At 55.6% G+C, this 22,492-nt stretch overlaps 1 protein-coding gene across 6 annotated transcripts in view; it reads left to right on the top strand.

Moving 5' to 3' along the window:
* The window catches only part of CLEC16A (C-type lectin domain containing 16A), a 195,423-nt gene extending 174,526 nt beyond the window's left edge, over positions 1-20,897 (top strand). For 4 of the 6 annotated variants that reach the window (XM_072942203.1, XM_072942205.1, XM_072942204.1 and 1 more), the window contains 2 exons: positions 8,458-8,619; positions 17,335-20,897. In XM_072942203.1, coding sequence (XP_072798304.1) covers positions 8,458-8,619; positions 17,335-17,690 — 518 coding nt within the window. In that variant the 3' untranslated portion in view covers positions 17,691-20,897. Of the gene's footprint in view, positions 1-8,457; positions 8,620-13,982; positions 14,107-17,334 lie in introns of all 6 variants that reach the window. The other 2 variants (XM_072942208.1, XM_072942207.1) reach the window with 2 other exon arrangements.
* The last annotated feature ends 1,595 nt before the right edge of the window (positions 20,898-22,492 follow it).

The following is a 22,492-nucleotide window of genomic DNA, read 5'->3' as shown; positions in this document are numbered from 1 at the left end:
ACATCTGGGTCTTCTACCTGCACCAAAGCCTCAGAGTCCTGGCAGGGAGCGAGGGAACTGCAGGGAGCCCCCAGGGTCCTGCCGGCCTGTAGGGTTGCTGCTGTTCTGAACCCTGCACCTGTATTGGTGGATTCTTTCATTTTTGTGCGAATTCTTTAGAGGAGACCCGTGTGAGCACCTGGCCTCACCTGGCCCAGTGGGTCCGCCGCTGCTGGACTTGACTTCCTCAGTTTCGCGCACACACACTTTCTTGGAATAGTTGTGGGTAATTTGGCTTTTCAGGTGTGCTCCCAACTCAGTGGCTCCCATCTTGGGGGGGTGGAGGCAGCAGGTGGCTTCAGAGCCAGCTCCTCAAGTCAGAAGTGTGGACGAGAAAGCTCTGTGTCACTTGTAGACCCTGTGGGCTGCCATCTGCCCAGAGACACCAGCAGGCTGAAGTCCCAGTCTCAGTCTCAGCCCAGCCCCTCCTCTCTGGCCCCAGGGCCCTGGCAGACCGCACTGGGAGGTGAAAGGGCAGAGCCGAGGAAGGAGCCAGCGAGGGGAGAAATGAGGCCACGGCCGCACTTGCTGTCTTCGGCTTCGTGCACGAGGTCACAGGGCCAATTGATTTTTTCCTGTTTCCCAGCATCGAGGAGCGGTGAGAAAAATATGAACACTGCATCCTCACAACCTGAGCTGCAGCCATGGAGCAAATGCGCTAATGAAAGGCAAATTCAGGGCGCCCCTGCCCCACTCTCCTCATTGCTTCTCCTGAATCAGCCCTCAAGCATGAATCAATGTTGGTTTTTGTTAGGGCGGGCAACTCTCCACCCCAAATCTTAGAGGTTTTTCCTCAAGGAGGTCTCTTGAAAACTGGACTTCTTTGAAGCACATCTGTGTGAGCCTTAAGCAGCTTGGGGTCGTGTACTTCAGACTCAGGACCTGCGCACATCAGGAGCTGGGCAGGGTGGCCTCGACGCCCGATGCTCCCAGTCTCAGCCTGGAGCAGAGGCCCACGCAGACAGAAGACACGCTTAGTTTGCCTTGCCTGGGGTTACCAGCTTCTTGTTTAAAAAAGGAATTTGAGGAGGCTGAGGATATAGCTCAAGTGGTAGAGTGTGTGCTTAGCATGCACGAGGTCCTGGGTTCAATCCCAGCACCTCCATTAAAAAGAAAATAAATAAATAAACCTAACTACCTTCCCCTCAAAATAAAAAGCCGAAACAAAAAAAAATAATAATAATTTTTTAAAAAGGAATATGAAGTAAGTTGTCAACAATTTAAAAAATCAGGAGGCTTTAACCCCAAAATCCAGATAATCCAGCTTCTCTTGAAGAACATAAAGCTGTGGTCACACTAAGGCAGCAGTCGTCTGGCTAGGCTGCGGAGCTGCTGTTTCCAGTTTTCCCCAGTCTCCACCAGCCCCTATCGTCTCCCTGACACAGGCGGAATATCCCGCATACCATGGTTATTTTCCTGATAGAAGAGAATGGTTTCTCAGTGCCCGTGTCCCAGTCAAACAAGGGAAAACAGATGGCCAGTTTGGGGGTGGGGGGGTGGGCACTGTCAGCCTTTCACCCCTGGTCTCTCCTTTTTCACGGATGTTACCCATCCAGCCCTTGGTTCTCAAGTTTGCAGCCTGAAGGTTTGAGGCTTTGAGGTGCCAACCTGCCATATCTGATTCTCAAAGGTGGGATCTGCAGAGATTCTGGAAAGGACAGAACAGGCCTGCCCTCGATCAGGCACCATGCAGACGGAGCGTTCCGTTCTCGTCTCGTGTATAAACCAGAGTTTCACTGTTGAGAAAAAACGTTTGGAAAGCACTTGAATGTGGCATGAACTCTCCAGTCAGGAGAGAACAAGATCCCTCCAGTCAGGTAGCTGGATCTTCTGGGCCGCCCGCTTCAGGGACACTAGCCAGGAAGGTGTAATGGACAGGAGTCATGCACGTGGATGGGGGTATCACAAGAGCCAGGTCACCTGGACCATGTTCCTGGAGATCTTGGCTCCCAGGAAGTGCAGAGCCCAGCAGTGACATCAGCTTCCCCTCACTGGACGTCATTCTGGTGTGACTTTTCACTTTCCACCCACCTTTCATTGTTGGACTCTCATCATTTAGTTTGTGTCTTAGTGGCTTTCAGTACTTAGCATCTGTGGCATTTGGGCTTTAAAAATAAGCCACCTCGAATCCTTCCTAGGAAGCAGCAGGTGATACGTAGGAGCGTCTGTAGGGCGTGAGGCTGTGGGGTGGGGCTAGTGCCATTCAGCAGTCAGAATCCCTGAGATGAATTCTAAGCCAAAGGCTTCCTTCCTCTTCAGCTCTCTAAAAGGCCCCTGTGGAATCCCCCACACGCTCAGGTAGTTTTCACATCTTCCAGTTTTCAAACTGAAGCAGTTGCACTTCAGTCACATAACCAGTATCTTTGGAGAAATTACAGTGTGCAAGACAGCACAAGCCCCAGGCCGACCGCAGAGGTCAGCCAGGGACTCCCTGCTCCTTGGAGGTTTGGGAAACCTTTGGCTCAACCCCTCCGGTTCTCTAGCCCGCACATGTGCATCCTTTACTCTCTCATGGTCCATGCTGTTCCCAGGTCTTGGCCCTCGTGGGTAATCTGTGGCCTGGTGTGAACCCAGATGGAAGCTCAGTCTCCCATCACTGGTGTCCACCAAAAAATGTCCACTCACACCACACAAGGGAAGAGTTGAAGGAGTTTTCCTAGAGATTTGGGGGTTTGTGGGGAAAGTCATCTCCCCTATCTCAACTGCCCCCTCCCCTCTTTCTCCTCACTCCACCATTCCCAGATTCTCCCCAGGAAGTTCAGGGTAGCTTTCCCTACACTGGAAACTCTGAGGGCCAGCCAATCTCTTGTCCCCACGGAATTCAGCTCACATCCTTGAATTAACAAAGCTTTTTTACAGCTGTCAGTTAAGATTCGGTTCAACTACATAGTAAAGAAAAACCCCAAAGTATGTACTTCCCTCTCAGGTAGAGGAAACATAGATGAAGGTAGTCAGGGGCTTCACAAAGGCATCAAGGACCCAAGCTCCTTCCTTCTCAGTGCTCTGCTGTCCCTAATATGGGACTCATCCTCATGGTCCACGATAGCTGCTGGAGTTCCAGCCATCACATCTATGGTTCATGAAACAGAATGGAGGAAAGCATACCTCTTTTCTTTTAAGAAGCCTTCCTAGAAATCCAACATGTCACTTTCATTTCTATCTCATTAGCCACAGCTTAGTCACATGGCCATGCCTAGCTGCCAGGTTATGTAACTGCAGAAGAAGGGGAGCATGGGTATTGGAAGATAGCTTACAATATCAGAAATAATTTCCAAAAGCCCCTGAACCCCAGAGGATTCCAGGTGCTAGGTGTTAAAATAATGATAGTCATTGTACAAAGTAGCAAAGCATCTTTGCAGTCAAATTTCTTATGCCCTACTTTGCAGTCATACTGGGAAAGCCAACTCCTATACAGCTCACAAAGCCCCACGGCTGGATAGATCAGGCTGCAGGAGCACAGGGGAAAGAACAGTTAACCCCATGAACTGTAGAAACTCTTGCCCAAGCCGCCCTAAGCTGCATGAACCTTAAAAGATGGGGAAAGGATTTGTGAAGACAGAAAAGAGGCAAAAGGGAATTACAGACCAAGGGAACGGCCCAGTTAAGGCCAAAAGCAAGTGATTTTTGTCACTGGGTCTGAGACCTGCCTGGGCTGCTAGAGGCAGCCAGCCCCATCTCCACAGGCCCTCTCTCTCACCCCCACTGGTAGGGTTTGAAGAGGGAGTTGACAAAAGGTCTCTAGGGCTTGGAACTTCCCCGAGTCCTATGGATTTATCAAGAATCCAAGGATAAATAGCAGAGATTAATAACCGAAATGCCTACGAGCACCAGGCATGTCAACGTGGAGAGGGGAGGAACCAGCTCTCTGCCTCCCTTCAGTTGCTGCCCCGTGGCAGTGGGGCCCAGTGACGCCAGATCTTTCTGTTTTCTAAGAAGCCAGAAACCCAGACTTGGATACAGACTCTCCCAGTGTGTGAATGGTGGTGCCTAAAACAAGCAAACACAAACATGATGTAAGCAGAGCAGATCACATCTGCAAACCTCTGGGCTGGGATTGGCCAGGGCTGCTGCCTGCCTCCGACAGCAACGTGGTTCTCATGGGGAAAGCTTGGTGAGTGTTCCCTCCAAAGACAAGGATGTGTACAGCGTACATTCAGGGCGCACTTTTCCATGTCTTTTCCCTTGCCTGCCTCCCCAAAAGGCCGTGGGGTTCAAATCAAATTCAAATTTATAGGTAGAAGGAAAACTGCTGACCATTTAAGTCAAGAACTCCTCACGAACTGTATTGTGTTTCACACAAAGACGTGGAGGCCCCGAAAGGAGGGGGCTTTGTCCAAGGTCACAAAGCCCTTCGGGCAGAGCTTGAGCTTGAACTTGGGGTTCTGATTCCCAGCCCAGTGCTCCCTCTGTCAGTGGATCTAAAATAGAAAGATGACCTTTTTGTGGTATTTTTGCTCTTGACAAATGCCAGAGAGTTCCTCTTGAGTTCATCCTCCCAGCATAACTGTCAGAACAGGGCCAGAGGGCAGCAGGAAGACCCCCGCCTGACCCCGTGAAGCCCGGGGCCCCTGAAAAGTCAGGGTGCGTTTCACCGTTGGCCCAGGTCTGCCTGCTACAGAGCATGGCGCCTGCTCCCAGCTTTAAGGGGGTTCTTCGTGAGTCCAGGCGAGAGAGCCCCGGAGGCCAGAACAGATCGCAGGGATGTGTTAGGGACCTGGCGGCCTCAGCCTGTCCAGCTCCCAGGCAGCTCGTGGGTCTTCCTTCATCCTCCATTCTTTTTCTGTTTTAAGAGAATATTCGTAGTAGGAGTCTTGGAAAATTCAGACAAGCACAGAAACTAAAACTCAAGCTCACCATTGTGAACCACTGGGTTCTCCCACGACCTCAGCTTCAATCTCTCCAGTGTTTGCTCCCTGAACAAGGAGGGAGGCGGAGCTTGGATTTTTTTTTTTTTTAATCTTTTTATAACAATGGGAGCATACAGGACGTGCTTCTCCTAACCTGTTTTCATTTACTATGTCTTGAGCGTTCCCCTTCACTCTTAATCTTCTTTTACACCAGCATCTTTAACAGCAACCAACAGTTTCATCGTCTGGGCGTTTTAGGATTCGTTTGGCCTTTCCCTGACTGTCGGCTGTTTCGGGTGCCTCTAGTTCCCTGCCACACGCACCAGTGCTTTGAACATCTGTGTCGTTCGCTGTGTGGACCCACCCACCCACTGCACCGTCCACAGCATACATTTCTAGATGTGGAATCAGCTGAGCGATGTGAAAATCCATATGGCCTTTGATATACATTTCACAGGCTGTTCTTGAGACACACTCAGGGAGGGCCAAGAATTTTATCTACTGGAGAAGTGCTCAGGGAGGCCGGCTTGCCTTTGCCCTTGTCCCATCATCTCTGGCACATCTTTGCATTTGCAAGTACTTGGCAGCCCGTATGTGTTTGACTCACGCCCAGAAAGCCCCTTGGCACCTCCGCCAAAGCTAGTTCATCAAGAACTGCCTTCCCAGGATGAAGCAAGAACAGGGGGGCCGGCGCTCCGGCCACTAGTCTTGTCCTGCGTTCTCTGCAGAGCCCTCCTGACCCTCTGACACATCAGACTGGCTCTCAAAGTGTTGCCACATTGATTTTGGAAAGAACCCCATGAAATTGCAAGGGGAGTCTGGGCACCTAGCTTAAAAATGAGCAAACAAGCAAACAAATAACATCACTGAGACGTTCTGGGTCCCCGTGCCGTGGAAAGAAGGGAAGTGGGCTTTTAGTAGCAGCATACAAGGGAAAGAGGCATTCGGTTGCCTCTGCTCAGCTGGACCCCCAGACAGGTGGTGTCAGAGGTTGGTGATTCTTTTTTCTGTTTTAACTCCTAGCACCTACAGAAGGTGCACAATATTTTTTGTCAGTCTCTGGCTTGACCCCTAATCCGTTCCCAAAATGGAGGAACTTTAGTATCCCGACTGCTGTCTCAGCATCTCGTCTGCTACCCCACACGCCCCTCCCCAGATGTCTTACGGCAATAAACCAGGGCTTAAAAGCGCGTGAGAGAGAAGACGTGTGTCTTAAGAGAAGGAGTGGGTGACCACCTTGGTGACAGCCACATCATTCATCCGTTCGAGCTGGGGCATTGTCAGAGCGTGAAAGGCTTAGTCCCAACTCTGCTACCACGCTCTCCAGCCCCTCTGTTCACACTTCTGATAAATAAGCAGCTCAGGAAAGTCCATCCTGACATTTTGATTTGTTGAGGAGTGATTCATTTTCGAGGCAGGTAAACAGCTTGTAAACTTGGGGGTTTACCACTTGAAGTGATTAAGCAGTAAGCAGCTATTAAGCTGGCTCTGTGAGGCTGTGGCTGCTCGCCCCCTGGGAATCTTCCTGACTGGTGTTTGGACTTGCTTTGATGTTTGCTGTAGTTAATATGAGAGCCCCAACCCCCTCCCCTGCAGCCACACACACAGTCAATCACATGATGCCTCTTCCTGAGAAGTCCAGCACGTTAATCCTGCCCTCTTGGCAGACAGACCTCCGGGGTAGGTGGGGGTGGGGAATTCACCCACCAGGCTCCCCCCAGGTCTTGCATCCGCCTGCTAGCCCATCACCCAAAACGAGGGGGGTCTGGCCGGGGGTATGAATAGAGACCCAGTTTGGAAGGAGCTGGTCCTTAGACAAAAATAACTTCACACAAACTTAGTACAAAGTAACTCCTCCACGGTGGCCAGATGTAGGTTCCCCTAAGACTTGAGATGGGGACAGAGCAGCGAGTCCTCCTGCATGCCCCCACCCGAGGTCTGCCCACCAGGGGTTAAAGGGAAGGAGGCTCAGGGAAGTGGGGAGACTTGCCCAGGGCCCCGCAGCTGGTAAGTGAACAGGTCAGGACGGAACCCAGGCTTTCCTGGTGCCAGAGCCGGTGCCCCCTCCTCTTCTGGGCTCTGCGCACTGTTTCTGTCTCGGGCCAGGGAGTGAAATATCTCAGGCTTGCAACAAGTCAGCATTGCTAGTGCAGCTCGTAATGGCCACAGGCAGAATGTAAGCAAAGGGCCTGGCTCTGTTCCAGTAAAACTTTATTTACCAAACAGTCAGGGGGCTGTAGTTCTCCAACCCTTGGCGCCTTCCCGAATTCTGAGAAAGGCGTGGTCAGGCCTGGAGAACCTGCTGGAAGAAGTGCCAGCAGGAGCTGGACCGTGTGAGGCTCAGGCAACGCAGGTGGTGAGCGTAAGGCTCGGGGCTGTCCGGGGTGAGTGCGCTCAGGGTGGGGAGGTTTGCGGTGACTGGCCAGGAGGGTCAAGGTCCCCGCTCAGGGAGGAGGACTTGCTCCCCCGTCCCCACCCCGACTTGGTGCAGAGGCAGCAGGGGGGGCACAGGGCTCCTGAGGGCTGAAGCCGGAACCACTGAGGTCTGCACGGGCTCCTGGGATCGTCGACGAGGGGTTTGTTCCCCGAGGGGCTCTGCTGTGTTCAGTGGCTCAGATCAGAAGCCGAGGCCCTTTGGAAAAGCAGAGGCGGACGTCACTGTCTGCGGGAGGCACATGCACCCTGAAAGAGGGGCCCCTGGGCGGCTCGTTGAGAAGGGCCTCCTTCCTCCACAGGGAGCACCTCGCTGTCACCATGCGCCAAGCCCTGCGCGGGCTGGTGGCCGTTCTCCCCCTGCTGCTCCCCTCCTAGCAGTTGGGGAAGGACCCTGGGCTTGTGTTCCAGAGCTTCTGCTGGTGAACAGGGTTTGCCTAGGTCTGAGTGTCTCCAAAATGTGGGGCTCCTCCACTCCCCAGTGCTGGGAGGTCGCAGGCCCCCAAAACGTGTGGGCCCCGTCTCCAAACCTGGAATTGCTCTGAAGGCCAAGTCAAACTCTGTGATTGCTAGCTTTTCACCAGAGCTTTCGTTCCTCCCACCCCAAGCTCGCCAGACCCGCCAGGGCAGAGCAGACTCTCTGGCAGGGGGTGTCCTCAGGGTCTCCCCTCCCTTTCAGTGTGGCTTCAGAGCTGGGGTCCAGCGCCCTGCCTCTGGCAGAACTCAGGCACACGAGCAAAGGCCCTAAGGTTTGGCCATGAGGATGTCCCGTGTCCCTGTGGAAGCTTCCCCAGGACGCCTCTGAGCCCCGAGGCTGCGTGCTCCCTTCAAGGGCACAGCCAGCGTGGTGCTGAGCCAGCATCAGGCATTCAGATTTATGGCTCTATGGTTGGCTGCACTCTTTTCCTTGAAAGAGCTTTGAGGTGTGTCCAGGTTAGTCTGGTGCCTGGCGAGCTTGGCTAATTCCAGGGAGCAGACCCAAACTTTCAAGGAGCAGGGTTTGGATCAGTTGGTGTAGCTCTTACACTGAGGCCCCCAACTTGCCACAGGGTCTCACACACAGTTGGGGAGGGTAGTACCCCTCCCACCAGGCCGGCTTATTCCTACCACTTGGGCATGTCACCACCTTGTCTTGCAGGCTTCGCCGTGGCCCAGTGCATAAACCAGCACAGCTCGCCATCCCTGGCCTCACCGTCACCGTCTGCCAGTGGGAGCCCCAGTGGCAGTGGGAGCACGAGCCACTGCGACTCAGGAGGCGCCAGCTCGTCGTCCACCCCCTCTGCTGCCCAGAGCCCGGCAGGTATTGGCCGCGAGACACAGTGCGGCGGGGCGGGGGGGACTTGGGACCTTGCGACCCCTCAACCAAGGCCCCTGACACCCAGCTGCTCCTCACCACCACGTGTGGGGACACTGCCACTCGGGGTTCTACGTCCGCTCCAACGTGACGTTGCTGGTTAAGCTCTCAGCGGGGAGGAATCTCTCCCTTTGCAGGCGGGCCCACTGCAGGGGGCGGGTAGCAGGCGGGTGGAGACTGAATTCATCCCGTTATCACTCCAGAGCCTCAGGTGTCACGAAGAGGGGTCTCCTGCACGTGACTGTTTGAACTCTGGCAAAAGAATTGTGTCTGCTAATTTTTTTTCCTCCATAACATACCAGTTTCCTCCCTAAATGTTTGGTGCAGTCCAGTCATCCATAACCAGCGGGTGCATCTTGCCGCCCTTTTGAGGGTCTGTCAGGATGTACTGGAGGCATGCCTTGCCCTCCTGTAACTTACACAAGTGCAAATGTGGCATGGAGAGCCCCCGTGAGCAGGGAGCCTGGAGTGAGACGCGTGAGTGGTCCCCCGTGCTCTGAGCTGCCGTGAGCCCCTCACTGCAGTGCGTAAGATCCCTGCGAGAGAGATGCCAGGCTTGTTTCCTGAGCAACGTGGCCCCAAAATGCAGCCAGAGGAGCAGGGCCTCGCGTGGACGATGCTTCACACCACACGGCATGACCTCTGGGTCTTCAGGGCCCCAGGCGTCTCTGATCTGGACGGCCCTCGTGACTCTGGTCTGCACTCCAACTTGGGGGCCATCGGTGTCCTTTGCTGTTCCTTAGGGTCCCATCCAGAGTCCTCACCCATCATATTTCAGGGACACCTGTCCAAACTCTTGTTAAGTGATGGTTTGATGGGTCGTGACAAAATCAGTGTGCCAGGGCGTGAGCTGCCTGGTGCCAGGAAACTGAGGGCCCCTGGCCACCATCCACTCAGAGGCAGAGATCCCTTTGGGTGCCTGCACCTCTGTCTGTGGTTTTCAGCTTCCACCTTTCCCAGCAGAGGGTTAACCCCGCCTGGCCTCCATGCCTGCGGCTCAGGGCACCGTGGCTGCCAGCACCCCCACCTCCTCCCACCAGCATCCATTACCTCCATCTCTGCTTGACATTCACAAGGCCCAGGAAGCAAGGTCACCCTCAAGCCACTTCATTTAGACCCCTTTCCACTCAGCACCTGCTCCTCTCCCTGCCCCAGCCCAAGGGAAATGACCGCCCTTTCTGAGCTATTTCTGAGCCCGGCTGAAGGTCGGCTGTGCATCCAAGAAGCTGCTGCTGCCGTTCCCAGGCTTGTAGCTGGGAAATTCAGACAGAGCTTTCGCAGAAGCCAAGAACAGCCCTGAGCCTCCCCCTGAAGACTGGTCTCATGTTGGCTCTGGGGGCCGAAGTGCAGGGTTGTGTGTTTATGTGCTTGTGCGTGTGCCCGCGTGCTGTCTGCTTGTGCACGTTCTGTGTCTGCATTGTGTGCACCCAAACACACATATACTCACAGCTGCATTTTGGGTGAAAGGTGTCTCCCTGGTGTCACGATGTGTGCCCGTCTTTCATTTTTAAGGAGGCACAGCCAACAGCCAGGCAAACCTATGAGCCCTGCACTTCTTTCCCTAAAACTGAAACCAGCAAAGACCCACATTATCAAAGCCAGGCCTGTATGTACAGGTGTTCACCAGAGCACAGCACCTGGGACACTGCACCTCGTCTCCCTTGCACCGTGTGCTGGTTTCTTTGTTCTTGGCCTCCTCTGTCCCCACCCCCACTATCCCCTGCACGGTGCCAATGACATGTCTTCTCATCTCAGAAGTGCAGGGGCTGTTAGCCTGGCTGTCAGGTAGATAAGTGATGGTCAGGCCCCCCGGCGTCTGCTCCCGATCAGTGTGTCCCCGGCAGGCCTGCGGAGGCAAGTGTGCGGGGCCCCATTTTTTATGCTGCCTGACAGTAAAAGCCTGCAGCCCAGCCTGCCTGTGCAAACCTCTGCAGACACTGAAATAACTTACCTCCTGATGAAGGGCCGGCCTGTTGGTCTGCTGGTGCTTCACTCTCAACTGAGTAGCCAGCTGTAATCCCTGTCACAGGTGCCCAGCCACAGGAGCCAGCTCCATCTCCAGGCCCATGAGCTGGGGTGGCAGCTCTCAGAAGGACCGCCTGTCACTTCCTCTTGATGCCAAACTTCCTGGCCAGCCTTTGGCCTCCTGGGTCCATCCAGAGAACGGCACTTGGGGTTTCCATGTTCCCCAAGTCTACCCAGATGGTTCCAACATCTGCGTGGTGTCCTACCAGCCACGCTGGACAGAAGGGAGGCAGATTTTGTCAGGACAGGTGCCCTCTGCCAGTTTCCTGGTTTGACGTCAGCCCAGCATGGTGGCCCAGTATTCAGACTTCTGATTTGGAAAGTCACCAGACTCTCCATCACAGGTCCTGGCCACCATCTGCCAGAGGCAGCATCTTTGGAGGGCCAGCCGGGCAGCAAGATGAGCCAAGGCCTCTCCCTGCAGCGCCACCCAGCCTGGACCCAGCCCAACCAAGGGACCGCTTGTCCTCAAAGTGGTATTTGAGGGCACAGTGCCTAATCAGAAGCATTCCTGCCCCTGTGTTTCCAGAGCCTCCCAGAGTCCGGGAAGTTCTTAGTGTGGAGAGCAGCCTCCAGGCCCTTTGCAGCCGGTATCAGCAAATTCCAAGGCCTTCTTTGCTCTTGAAGTGCAGGCCCTCAAAGAGATACCCCAGACTGAAGGAGAGGCCCTGGAAGGTCCAGTCAGGTGTTTGGTTGGGAAAGCACACAAGAGATGCCATCTGCCAGGGCATGAGACAGACCCAGTTTTCCATGTCTCTGCTCCAAGGGGTTGAAACCTGGAATTGCACAAGGATATCTGTAGAAGCCAGGGGTGACCCTGGCACTATCAGCTGTCAATATGGCCTGGGCCCCCATTGTCCAGCCTTCTGGGTGTGCACCCGCTGTGGGACATCCCCGTAGACCCTGCTCCCAAACCCTTGTGTCGGGCATAATGCTCCCAAGAACACTGCAGACACCCCCTTGTTGAATCCTGCTGCACTCCACCTCCCACTGTGTGCAGTTGAAAACACGGGGGCTCGGAGAGGTCACACACCTTGGCCAAGATGCTGCAGCTGGTAAGCGGAGGAGTCCGGTCAGGCAGCTCCAGGGCCCGTGCTCCACCTCCTGCAACAACCCAGCGGAATAGCTATGCGGTTCCTAAGTCTGGCTTAGGTGCCTCCAGGAGGCAGCCTGGAGACCTGGGCCCCCGGTTCAGTATCCGGTTGGGAGCCGTCTATGAAGTACACGCGCCTTTCCTTCCAACGCGCATGGTTGCTCTAAAGCCAAACGGAAAGCCTCAGCCCGTTCGAGAGGGCCAGGCACAGCCCCACCCGGTGGAAGCTGGGCTGTGCGGCTCCTGTCGCGGGAAGAACGGACCCCAGGTGGCCACATGTCCTCTGCCAGCCCAATGGGTTCACCCCAGGTGCGGCATCAGTCGTGTCTTCCGCCTCCACCCTCTGCCCATCCCAGGAAACCTTACGTTTCCTGCCTGTGTTCGAAAGAGGCCCACGTTTATCTCAAGTACAGATTTCCTCAGCTTCCCATGGGGCCTTCAGTCTGAGCGAGTCAGGTTTTGTGGATGTCAGACCTGATCTCAGTAGGGTCCCTCCGAGCGTGGCCCTCCACCAGCCCGGCCCTGACACCCAGCCCAAGAGGCTCATCTCTTACTCCCTCAGCCTTGGCCCACCATCCCCACCACATTAACTTCTTCTAAACCATCAGATTTTTGTTGAGTCCCTACTGTGTACAGGCCCTGGAGACGGAGGGGAGCGAAGCAGGGGATGCACAGACTGGCAGGGGTGGCCGTGTCCATCAGGGGGTCACACAGATAAGAGCCCAGTTACAGATTGTGCAAGGCTCCAGGAGGAGCTATCACTGGAGGTGAGAGCCTGAAAATGAGGGGCTGACTTGGGCCAGGGCTCCCTGAAGAAGGCGGCCATCGGGTCTCACACTGTCCGCCAGGGCCCAGCCCAGAATCTGACTAGCGACACATTGACTCCTTTTCCCCATCTCCCTGGGATCTACCTATAATTTCCGCTCTTCCAAATACAGACCTGGGGGATGGTGTGTCTGTGGGAAACAGCCCCCGTGCCCATCAGGGCAGAGGCCCACGCGGTGGCTACAGGCCCAGCGCAGGCAGAGGGGCCGTCACCAGAAGGGGGAAGGGAGCTACCTGGAGTGTCACGCATTTGCCGGTTACCCAGAGACACCCTCCGTGCTGCTTCTGAGTCTCCTTCGTGCAGCAAAGACAGATCGTGGACACTTGAGAGTGGCTTCTTAGCAAGTGCAGGCCCTCAGATGGGGGCTGAGAGATACCCCAGACTGAAGGAAAGGTCAGCTGAATTCCCTGGTAACCAAAGGAACAAACCAGAAAGCGCTGGGGGCAAGAGGATTTTATTTTCATTGTCAGTTATTTATCTGTTAAAGCTGTGCTGGAGGGGGCTTTACTGTCTGATTTTAATACCGGATGCATGATTTCACCTGTTCCCACTGTCCAAGCCTTCACCTTGTCGTGTTCCGTGGCATGAATTTTAAGCTCTGCTCTAATCCCGAGTTTGTCTCAGAGGTGGCGGTTCCTTCCCAGAGACACGTTCCTAACATTTTTGTTGCAGCCGATTAGAACCCGCCCCTTGGCCACTTGGCACCTGCTCTCGAATCTGGCTGCTGTGGTTCAGCCTTGGTTTCAAGGGTTTGCATCACCAAGAACGTGGCCAGAGGGCATGGCCTCGTTGCTGGGGAGGGGGTGACTGGGGAGGGGTCACGGGAGGCTCTCCCGGAGCCGCACTGGTGGCTTTAGCTGCTGACACTGAGAACCCTTGGCCTTGTTGGTTGGGGTGAGAAATCTACTTGTTTCCCTAAATGGTTTGGCTCCAAATCCCCCAACCACACATCCTTCCCTCCTCAAACTGGCCCAGGGACGCAGGGTTTTCGTCTTAACTGCTGCTTCGCGTTCTTCGTGACAGTTCTGTTCCTCCACCCCGGGACCAGATGTGGCTGATGACCCCAAGTCCTTCCTTCGCAACAGGACCGTCGCCATCTCTACCCTGTTGAGTCCCATGAGCGGACAACTTGGCGCTTAGCTGTCTCAATCCCGCCTCGTCCTGTGGGGGGGAGAGGGGGGTGTCCTGCCTGCCTGGGGGCTGTGCCCCACGCCCCGCTGTCAGCAGCACCCACCGGGGCACCACCCCCTGCCCGCGTTCTCATCGATGCTTCACGTCCGTCACTGCTGTGTCCCCTCTCCGTGTCACCCTTCTCTGTCCCATTGTTAAAGGCTTTCTATGATCTGTCGCTGTGTTTCCCTCTAGTCAGGAGTGGCAGGAAAGGACGCCGGCGAGTGTTCAGCCTGTCGGAGGCCGACAGTCACGGCGGCCACTGGGTTTAGTGCTTCGATCGGCAGCTGGCACGGCACCTCTGGCACGGTCACCGCAGGCAGGTCTCCTCCGTTAGCCTCCTCGGCCCACGACGACCCCTGCACGCTGCATTGCCACACCAGGGGCCCCGAAAGGCTCGCCAGGCACCCCAGGACACCGGGCAAGGGCACAGGGAGCCCAGACTGCTCACCTGAGACATCTTCTCAGCTCCCTTCCCTTTCTGGCCTCATCCCATCTGAGGACCGAACCCTTCTGGCCCTTTAACCCTGTGTCAGCTCCTCCAAGCCAGACCCAGGCAGGCTGGAAATGCCAACCTTCTCTGTGAAACACCACACCAGGCTCGGCACGGGCCCTGAGCTAGAAGGGGTTCTCCAGTCCTATCCCCACAGGGCCCCCCGGTTTAGGCCACAAGGGTTGGGCAGTAGAATTTGCAAAAAGCCACAAGGAAGTCAACTCATTGCTTTTTTTTTCTTTTCCTTTCCCCTTTCTTCCCCCGACCTTGCTCAAAGCTAAGTGGTAGATTCCACCATGTTCCAGCCAGGAGCCAAGTCGCCACACTTGTAAGCGTGCTGGTGGATGTGACTCTCCCCTTCTTATGCAGAGAGCTCCCAAGTTGCAGCCCCAGGTGGTCTGTGGTCATGCTTCTCATAGGGTTTCCCACCTGAGCCCTCCCGCTGGGTGGCTGCACTTGCCAGGAGGGAGCCTCTGCCTTCTCTTGTGTTTAAAAGCTGCTTCCTCTGAGCTTTGCCCTCCGACTCGCTGCGCTGCCCTTTTCTTCCCCAAGTCACTCCGTCCACCTCCCCAGCCTGAGCACATCAAATCCTCATTTTTACTGGAAATTGTCACTCACTCGACAAGGGTCAACTCAGCCCCTGCCCCAGCGCCACAGATCAGCTTCCAAGAGTGCTGGCCAGGGATGACGGGGCCCCGCTGCCTTGAGGCAGCCCCACAGCATCCCTCACGGAAACCTGGACGTCAGGCTTTCCCACTTCCGGCTTCCAGTCGTTTCCTGGTCCAGGCCCCAACCTGTGCCCTCAGAGCTTGGAAACACCAGCAGGCGAGCGAGGCCAGAGGGTCAGCGGTAACCACTGACCAGAAACTGTGTTCTTGCCAGGTACCTTTCCCCAGTGAAAACCTGGCAGAGTTCTCCTCCCCCGACTCCCCTTCGAATGCATAAATTTGTAGCTCCCAGTCGGGAAGCAGTTTTCCGTTTATAAGTAAGTAAATAAATAGGAGGTTACTTTTTCCTATCAAAAAAAAAAAAAAAAACCAGGAAGAAGCTATTTTTAAGGGGAAAAGGCTGACCCTTTTATTAAAGCTATTGGTTCTTCTCGTAAAGAAGAAACCAGTTCTGTGTGTGTGGCACTGTTTGTTTGTTTGTTTTCTGATATATTTGATGGCACCTTTCCCACACCCTTGATCACTCTCATCACCAAAAACCCCATCAGGGATCAGGGAAAGAGGTTTGCTGGCCCTCGTGAACATCTGCGTGCAAAAGGCAGAGCAAAGAGGGAGTCCTCCCGGAGAAAGCTGGGGAAAGCGTGAAGGAGATGCTCCGAAACGCTGTCCCCAGACGGCACAAAGGTGCAGAGGTGCCATTTGGAGAATTCATCATTTCTGAATGGCCTCGTCACCTGCTAAGCTGACACATGGGCCCTTATGTACATGAAAGTTCCTGGACACGCTCATCTGAAGCGAGGTGAGGCCGCCAGAGCCGGTGAGCCCAGTGCTCAGAGCCGCACATCCAGATGGCGTTGGGTCAGAACGTGAGCCCGGGCGTTGACACCAGCCCGTCGCCACAAGGCATCCTCACTGAGTGGAGCAAATGTGTCAAAATTCAGAGAAACCAGAATGTGTGTGAAGTGCTTACTCAGCATCTCTGGCCTCACATCACACCTCATTTTTTCCACTAGCACTCACCGGTGTCCCACTGCCACCCTCCCACAGCCAGGACAGACCCAAAGCCCCATGCAGTGGTTTTCTCTGGGCTTTAGTTCTCTTTAAAAAAGAAAGAAAGAAAAGAAAAGAAAGGCCTCGTGAAGAAGTGAAGTGGGACCTTTCAGAGCTCACCGTGTGCGGGAGTCCGGCGGGAAGAAGCACAGCGGGTCCTCTGGGAGACTGGACCTGTCGCTTGGCCCCGTCTCCGTGCTGGAGATCCTCTTCCTCTCCTTCACCCCATTCTGTATGCCCTTTGGTTTTATTTTGCTCTTGGTTTTGCCATTCTTTTGCTCTGTGTTCAGTTGGAGGTTCTGTTTTGTTTTGGCTTAAAAAATAACAAAACCGAATTGGAATCCCGTTAAACCAAAAAACCTGTCTGTCACCATCCCAGGGCCCAGAGTGCTTTCAGACCTAACGGTCCACACAGTGTTGTCAGCGCCTTGTTGACCCCAAGATCTGTACAGAGGAGACTTGCTTTCCAAGTGAGATGCCCACAGACTCATCAGTGTTTCCAAATCACTGGCACGTGAAGTCTGGGAAGATGTTTCCCACGGTGCCCCCCATTCACAACTGGTGTCTCTGCCCAGGCCAGCTCATCTTTGGAAAGCAAACAGGCCATTTGCCTGTAATCTAATGAAGGATTTTGGAAAGCACCAAAAAAAGAAATTGCTCCTCCGAAAATAACTGCAAGAGGTCGAGCCTTCCTCCTGACGCGGTTTCTCTGCGTGGCCCCCGTGGGGACCCCTGGGATAGGACCCGCCTGGGCAATCGCAGCCCCTCTCTGAGTACTAACTCAGCACTTAGAGGAGGAGCAGGGAACAAAAACACAGTCGGAGGTTTTGTTTTGGTTTTGCAAAGCCAAAAAGTTCTACGGAATTCCTTTTTCTTTTTTTATCATTGCAGTGAGTTCCCTCTTGGGTAAATGTTACCAAATATAGACTCTGGGAATGGCCTGAGGTGATCAGCACACCCAAGCCCTGCTCTCCCCAAACACGTACTCATCAGATAGGTGGTTCATACACAGACCCTGCCTGGGCCGTTTCCCAGTACCCAGGAACCGGGCTTCCAGAATCCACTCACTGATTTTGCACAAGCCCCTGATGTTGCCTTTGCATCACAGGCCAGGGTGACCCTGGGCCCTGACAGATTTACCCCAGGCCTAGGTAGGACTGAATTTACCAGCTTCTGTGTCCCCAGAGGGAGGAAGTGGAAACAAGTTGCTCCCCCAGTGCCATCACCTCCCACCCAGACCTCCCTGGGCCTTTGTTCAGGATGCGAGCAGAGGGCGCTGGTGAGGGCAGAGTATCTCGGGGCTGAGCATACTTTTGTTTTCTCTCCCCCTGCCCAGATGACCCCACAACTACGGAACAGCCTCAGCCTAACTTCCCTGACCAGCTGGTGATCGTCAATGAAACCGAATCAGATGCCAGGCCCAGCAAGAGCCTGGTAAGGAGCGCGGACACAGAGACAGTCCACCTGTCCCCCAGCCTCATCCCCGCCCAGCAGCCCACCATCTCCCTGCTCTGTGAGGACACTGCCGACACCCTGAGCGTGGAGTCGCTGACCCTCGTCCCACCTGTGGACCCCCACAGCCTCCGCACCCTCGCCGGCATCCCCCCGCCGCCCACGCCAGCCGCAGTGGGCACGGGGACCCCGGACGAGGGGGCTGAGCACCCGGAGCCAGCGGGCCCCACTGAGCAGTGAGTCGGCCTCCCTTGGTGTGCGTGGCCCCGCTGGTAGGGACCCAGTGCCGCTGACTCAGAAGACACCTTGGGGGCATCCACGGTTCTCTGCAGCCCCCAGGAACCATTTCAAACCATCCTTGTGCTCCTGCGCTCTGTTTAAATTGCTCTTTTCCTTCAGAACTCTTTGAGAGCAGGCTGGACCAGCGGAGACACCCCAGTAAACCCACGCAGTCGACTGAGGCGGCCGCCTCAGGGGGAGGTTGGGCTCCTGATCTCAGAGCCCACGGCCCCGGGGTGGCAGGACCCACTGGCAACACTTCATCAGCCAGCCCCTCCTCAGTCTCGAAGGTTCTCTGCCACCATCTCCAGTGTGCACAGAAGAAGCGGACATGGTCACTTTGTGTAGAAATTTGTAGAAAAGCAAATTTCGATAAACATTTCCTTTGGATATTTATTCCTGCTTTTGGCAGCAGATGAGTAGCGTCTATTTAAAAACAAACGTTAAAAAAAACAACAACAAAAAATCCTCCACCCTAAGGTTGGATGTCGTGTTAAAAGTGTAATATTACTGTTAAGATTTCATTTTTGTTTTCCCTTGAACTTCCCACGGTCTGGATTTCAAGTTCTCAGTCTGGCTTTCTCCATTGTCTTAAGGGATTCTTATTTCTTTATTACTCACTAATTCTGCAAGCCTGTGGAATGATAAAAGTCCCTTCCTGGAAAGTTTAGAGTATTTTTTAAACAAAAATAAGGGAGAGACACATATTCTCAGGTACACACAGAGCTGAGAGGGACGAAAGTTTCTCTGCCGTGGCAGCCCTGGAGGCTCGCGACACCCGGAAGATCTTTCCATGAAAGGGGACAGTGCGGTCAGCTCCCTGCTCAGGACCATTCCTCATCTCTCTGGACTAAAACCAAACAGGATGGTTTTCCAGCATCACCCTCAGTTGTTACCATCTCTCTATCTGTCAAAGAAAGGACCATTTGGGACTTCAAAGACTCTGGCCCCAGTGGCCACGATGGAAAGAAAAGGCCATGGAATCCGTCCTCTGTGTCCGTCACCTGCCACCCAACTGAGGGGGTGCCCACGTGCAGGGAGACCCCGGGAGCCAGCCCCTAACCAGTGGCAAGGGCGTGATATCTGAGCTCACAGAGTTCACAGGGATTGTCCTGGGAGCTCGGGGTTTGTCCCTCTTCCTCTCAGCTGCTGCTGTAAAGATGCAAGCTCATTTTTGAAATGAAAACCCGCACTTCCTTTTCCATTGGGTCTGGATGTGTGCTGGCCAGGCCTCCACCGTATCCGACAAAGCACCCAAGATGTTCTTTCTACTCGGCCAAGCACAGCCAAGCGACCGTCACTTCTCCCTGGTCAGTAGTCAGACCTTCCAAAACTCACCTCCACGTGTCCCTCAGGAGTGTCAGCACCCACAGTGTCAGTGTCAACCCGGCCCAGTTATCAGGTGGCCTCAGGAGATACTCCACATGCTCACCTGTTAGAGGATCTCGGTCCCCATCACCTCCTCCCACCCAGCTGCCAGGCAGGGCCTGCCCAGGCCAAATTTCAACCTCCTGAAGGAGACGCACTGGTCCCCCGAGGAGGGGGAGTGGCGCCTGCCTGGATGGGTCTCTCCAGTTTTCAGAAGCCCTCCCAGTAGGTGGGCCCAGCCAGCTTCAACAGGAAAAAGACCCAGCTCAGAAAGGAGGCCTTTTAGGAAGAAATTCCAGGGGCCTCATCAAGGAGGGACTATCAGCAGAGCTCCCCACCGCCACCCCAGGAAGGAAAGGCAGCGGGGACGGAAGAAGGGGAAAGCCGGTCCGTGGGGAGAAAGGGCATGTTGCCGGGGGCCGGGCTCCACTCCCCCAGCAGCCACTGATCTCCTGCTAGGATACTGGAGCAGGAGAGCCCCAGAGCCACTCCTGGTTTTGAAACGACTCTGGAGCAACAGAAATGAGAGAAGGCCAGTGACTTCCCAACCAGTGGCACTGTAAGGAACAAATCCATGCAGGTGGACTTTCCCCCGAGACCAGTAGCCTGTCATCCAAAATCCAGTGACTCCAGGTGGATTTGTGACTGCGGAGCTCTACAGTAGAAAGGTCTCGGGGCAGGGGACAGCATGCCTGAAGGACCTGCGGCAGCATCGCCCAGGCCGGAAGAGCTGAACGCGCCCCAGCCTCCGTGGCTGTTGAATGAAAGGTGTCGGTTGGGCCAAGCTCCTGCCACACGCCTGGCCCAAGGGCAGGCTTCTCCCCAGGTGGGCCTGCAGGATTGGCCCTGGGGCAGCCCACAGCCAGCTGGCTGCCAGGTCTTAGTGGCAGTGAGCAAAGCTGTGTCTTCAAGAGCACCCTGAAAACCTGACAGTAGGGGCACCCCAAGACAGGCCAGTCCACACAGCGTGCACTGGGTCTCTGGGGCTGGGCAGAGAGGTGGAGTCAGGAATCCTCAGCGAGCTCAGGGCAGGGGCCACGGCATGTGGCATGCAGGTACCAGACCAGGCCTGCCACCTCCACGTCTCTACAGAGAGAGGGGGTGGACCAGTTGGGTTTGCCAAGTCAGCAGTAGAGCCAGCCCCATGAACTCCCAGTCATTGGCTTTGAAGTTGCTGGGGAGAGGCATCTGTCCTTCTGGCTGAGGCCAAGAGCGCCCAGGAAGGAGCGGGAGGACCAGCCCCAAAGCCAGGGTAAGAAAGCCAGGCGGATGCCCCCACCCCCGGGAGAGTCCTCCTGCCACCAGCAGGCCCTCTGTGCTGCCCCTCCCCCCCACCAAGCCTGCCCGCTTGCTGCTCTCTGCGGAAGGCAGCTCCCACCTAAACACCCGCATCCAAGCGACCCGAGGGTGAGCGAAGAAACGCGCCTCTTTACAGACATACACTAGATTTCTCTAAGGTTTCAAGATGCACTGTTAAAAAAGACACGGGGTGAACTGATGCTCATCTTTTCTAGACGCAATAAATAAGAAGTATTTAATGTAGTCATGATGGCATTGGGCATAAACTGTAAGAGTTCCTTTATGTTCCACTGAGCTGAAATTATGTAAATAATTTTTGTCCCAAGGAAGAGCAGGGGTTGGGAAAGCTCATGCTACTGGGCTGTGGGGACCGTTCCTGGGAAGTACCTGCCCTCGCCAGCATGACTCATGCTTCGTGGGTACTGAACACGACGGTGGAAATGAAAATTGGAACTTCCTTGTAAATTGAACTTGGCAATAAAATAGAGAACGTTACCAGAACACGGCTGCTGCTCCCTGGCTCTGTGGTGGGAAGGCCACGGCCCAGCAAAGGGAAAGGTTCTCTGCTGCCTGAGCCCTCGACCTGCCACAGCGGCTCGGGGGTGTGGCAGCCAGGCCCCTCCCTACCCCCCACCCTGGCCAAGTATTCCCCAGTTCCTGATTGGGTAGCTGGGAAAACCTCAGGTGCTCCCTTCAGAAAGGGCCCCAACCCTAGGCAGGTGCAGTGAGCCTGGTGTGTGTTCTGCATTTCTCAGCTCTCCAGCTCCACCCAAGCCTCCAGTTCCACATCTAGGAAACAGGCTGGTCACAGCCCTACCTCAACGGACAAGCGCAGGGCCCGGCTCACCAGGGCGCAGGGAGCCTGCGTGATGCTGCTGCACCTGGGGCAGCGAGACGGGCTCCCCACCGAGGGTGGAGGTGGGGGAAGTCGCCCTGGGCCAGGTGCCATTCCAGAGCACACCAGCGTGCACTGGCGTGAGCTCCAGAAATCCCTGGAAATGGGCGCACGGGGCCTTCCAAGAAACTTCTGATGCACCAGCTCGAACAGCCCAGAATCAGCTGGACCTGCTGGGCCTCCAGGTGGAACCCACGCTGAGTGCAAAACATAAACAGGGCACCCCCCTCATGGGCGGAGGCGGTGCCGGCAGAGAGTGGGGTCCGCTGCTGAGGGCGGGGCCTCCCTGGGTGGCCGACCTCGCACTGGCCGCCGGTAGGGCTCCCTTTCCCATCAGGCCCGGGTTCCTCGCTGGCCGGTTCCTCCTAAGTCTGCCCACAGGGCCCGAGGCGGCGAAGGCGCTGGGGCCCTCGGGCTGAGGTTGGACCCTGCTCTGCACCGGAGCCTGCTGGGTGCGTGTGGACACACGTGTCATGATGACTTCAGTCTAGACAAAGAAACTTGCTGGAAGGATATCCCGTGAGAAAGTGGAAGACAGGCCTCAGGGCGGGCAGAACCAGGGGCAGCAGCTGCTGCGGCCCGGCTTCCTCCCCACCCCAGGGCTCCTTCCACAGGGTCTCAAAGCCTCGCTGGGCCAGGCCGCGGGTGGGAGACAGGCACCGGGAGCGAGGAACTGGGGCCTGCGCCTGCCTGCAAGGCCCCTCGAGACTTACGCACAGATGAGCTAACTGAGGCCCAGCGGGGCTCCGCGACCTTCCCAAGGGCCCGGAGGGCAGCCCAGGCCTGCAGTCATCAGACACGAATGGGTGGTGTTGGAATCATCTGGAACACTTGTCCGCAGTCCAGACCCATGCGCCGCCCCGACCTGGTCAGTGAGAGCCCGAGAAGGTGTCCGGTGGAAAGCCCTTGCGCAGAGCACCACGGAGAGTGCTCCGTGGATGCTGGCTTTTTCCCTCTCTGCCTCCCAGCTCTTAGGGAGATGCCCGCTTCTCTGCAAGGGGTGGAGTCTGGAGCCAGGGGCCAGGTCACCGCCCTGTTCTCGGGTTTCCTGTCTGCAAAGCAAGCAGGCTGCCTCTCAGTTTGTTAGGATGGAGGGAGTTGCAGGGTCGGCAGCCTCACCCAAAGCTGGCAGTGTCCCAATGCTTCCCCAGGGGTCTGCCCTGGGGGGTCTGCCCTGCAGGCCTGGCCAAGCCTCCTCTGA

Source organism: Vicugna pacos, chromosome 18, assembly GCF_048564905.1.
Source record: "Vicugna pacos chromosome 18, VicPac4, whole genome shotgun sequence".
NCBI lineage: Eukaryota > Metazoa > Chordata > Mammalia > Artiodactyla > Camelidae > Vicugna > Vicugna pacos.
The sequence above is the reverse complement of the archived record's forward strand: the minus strand, read 5'-3'. Positions and strand labels throughout refer to the sequence as shown.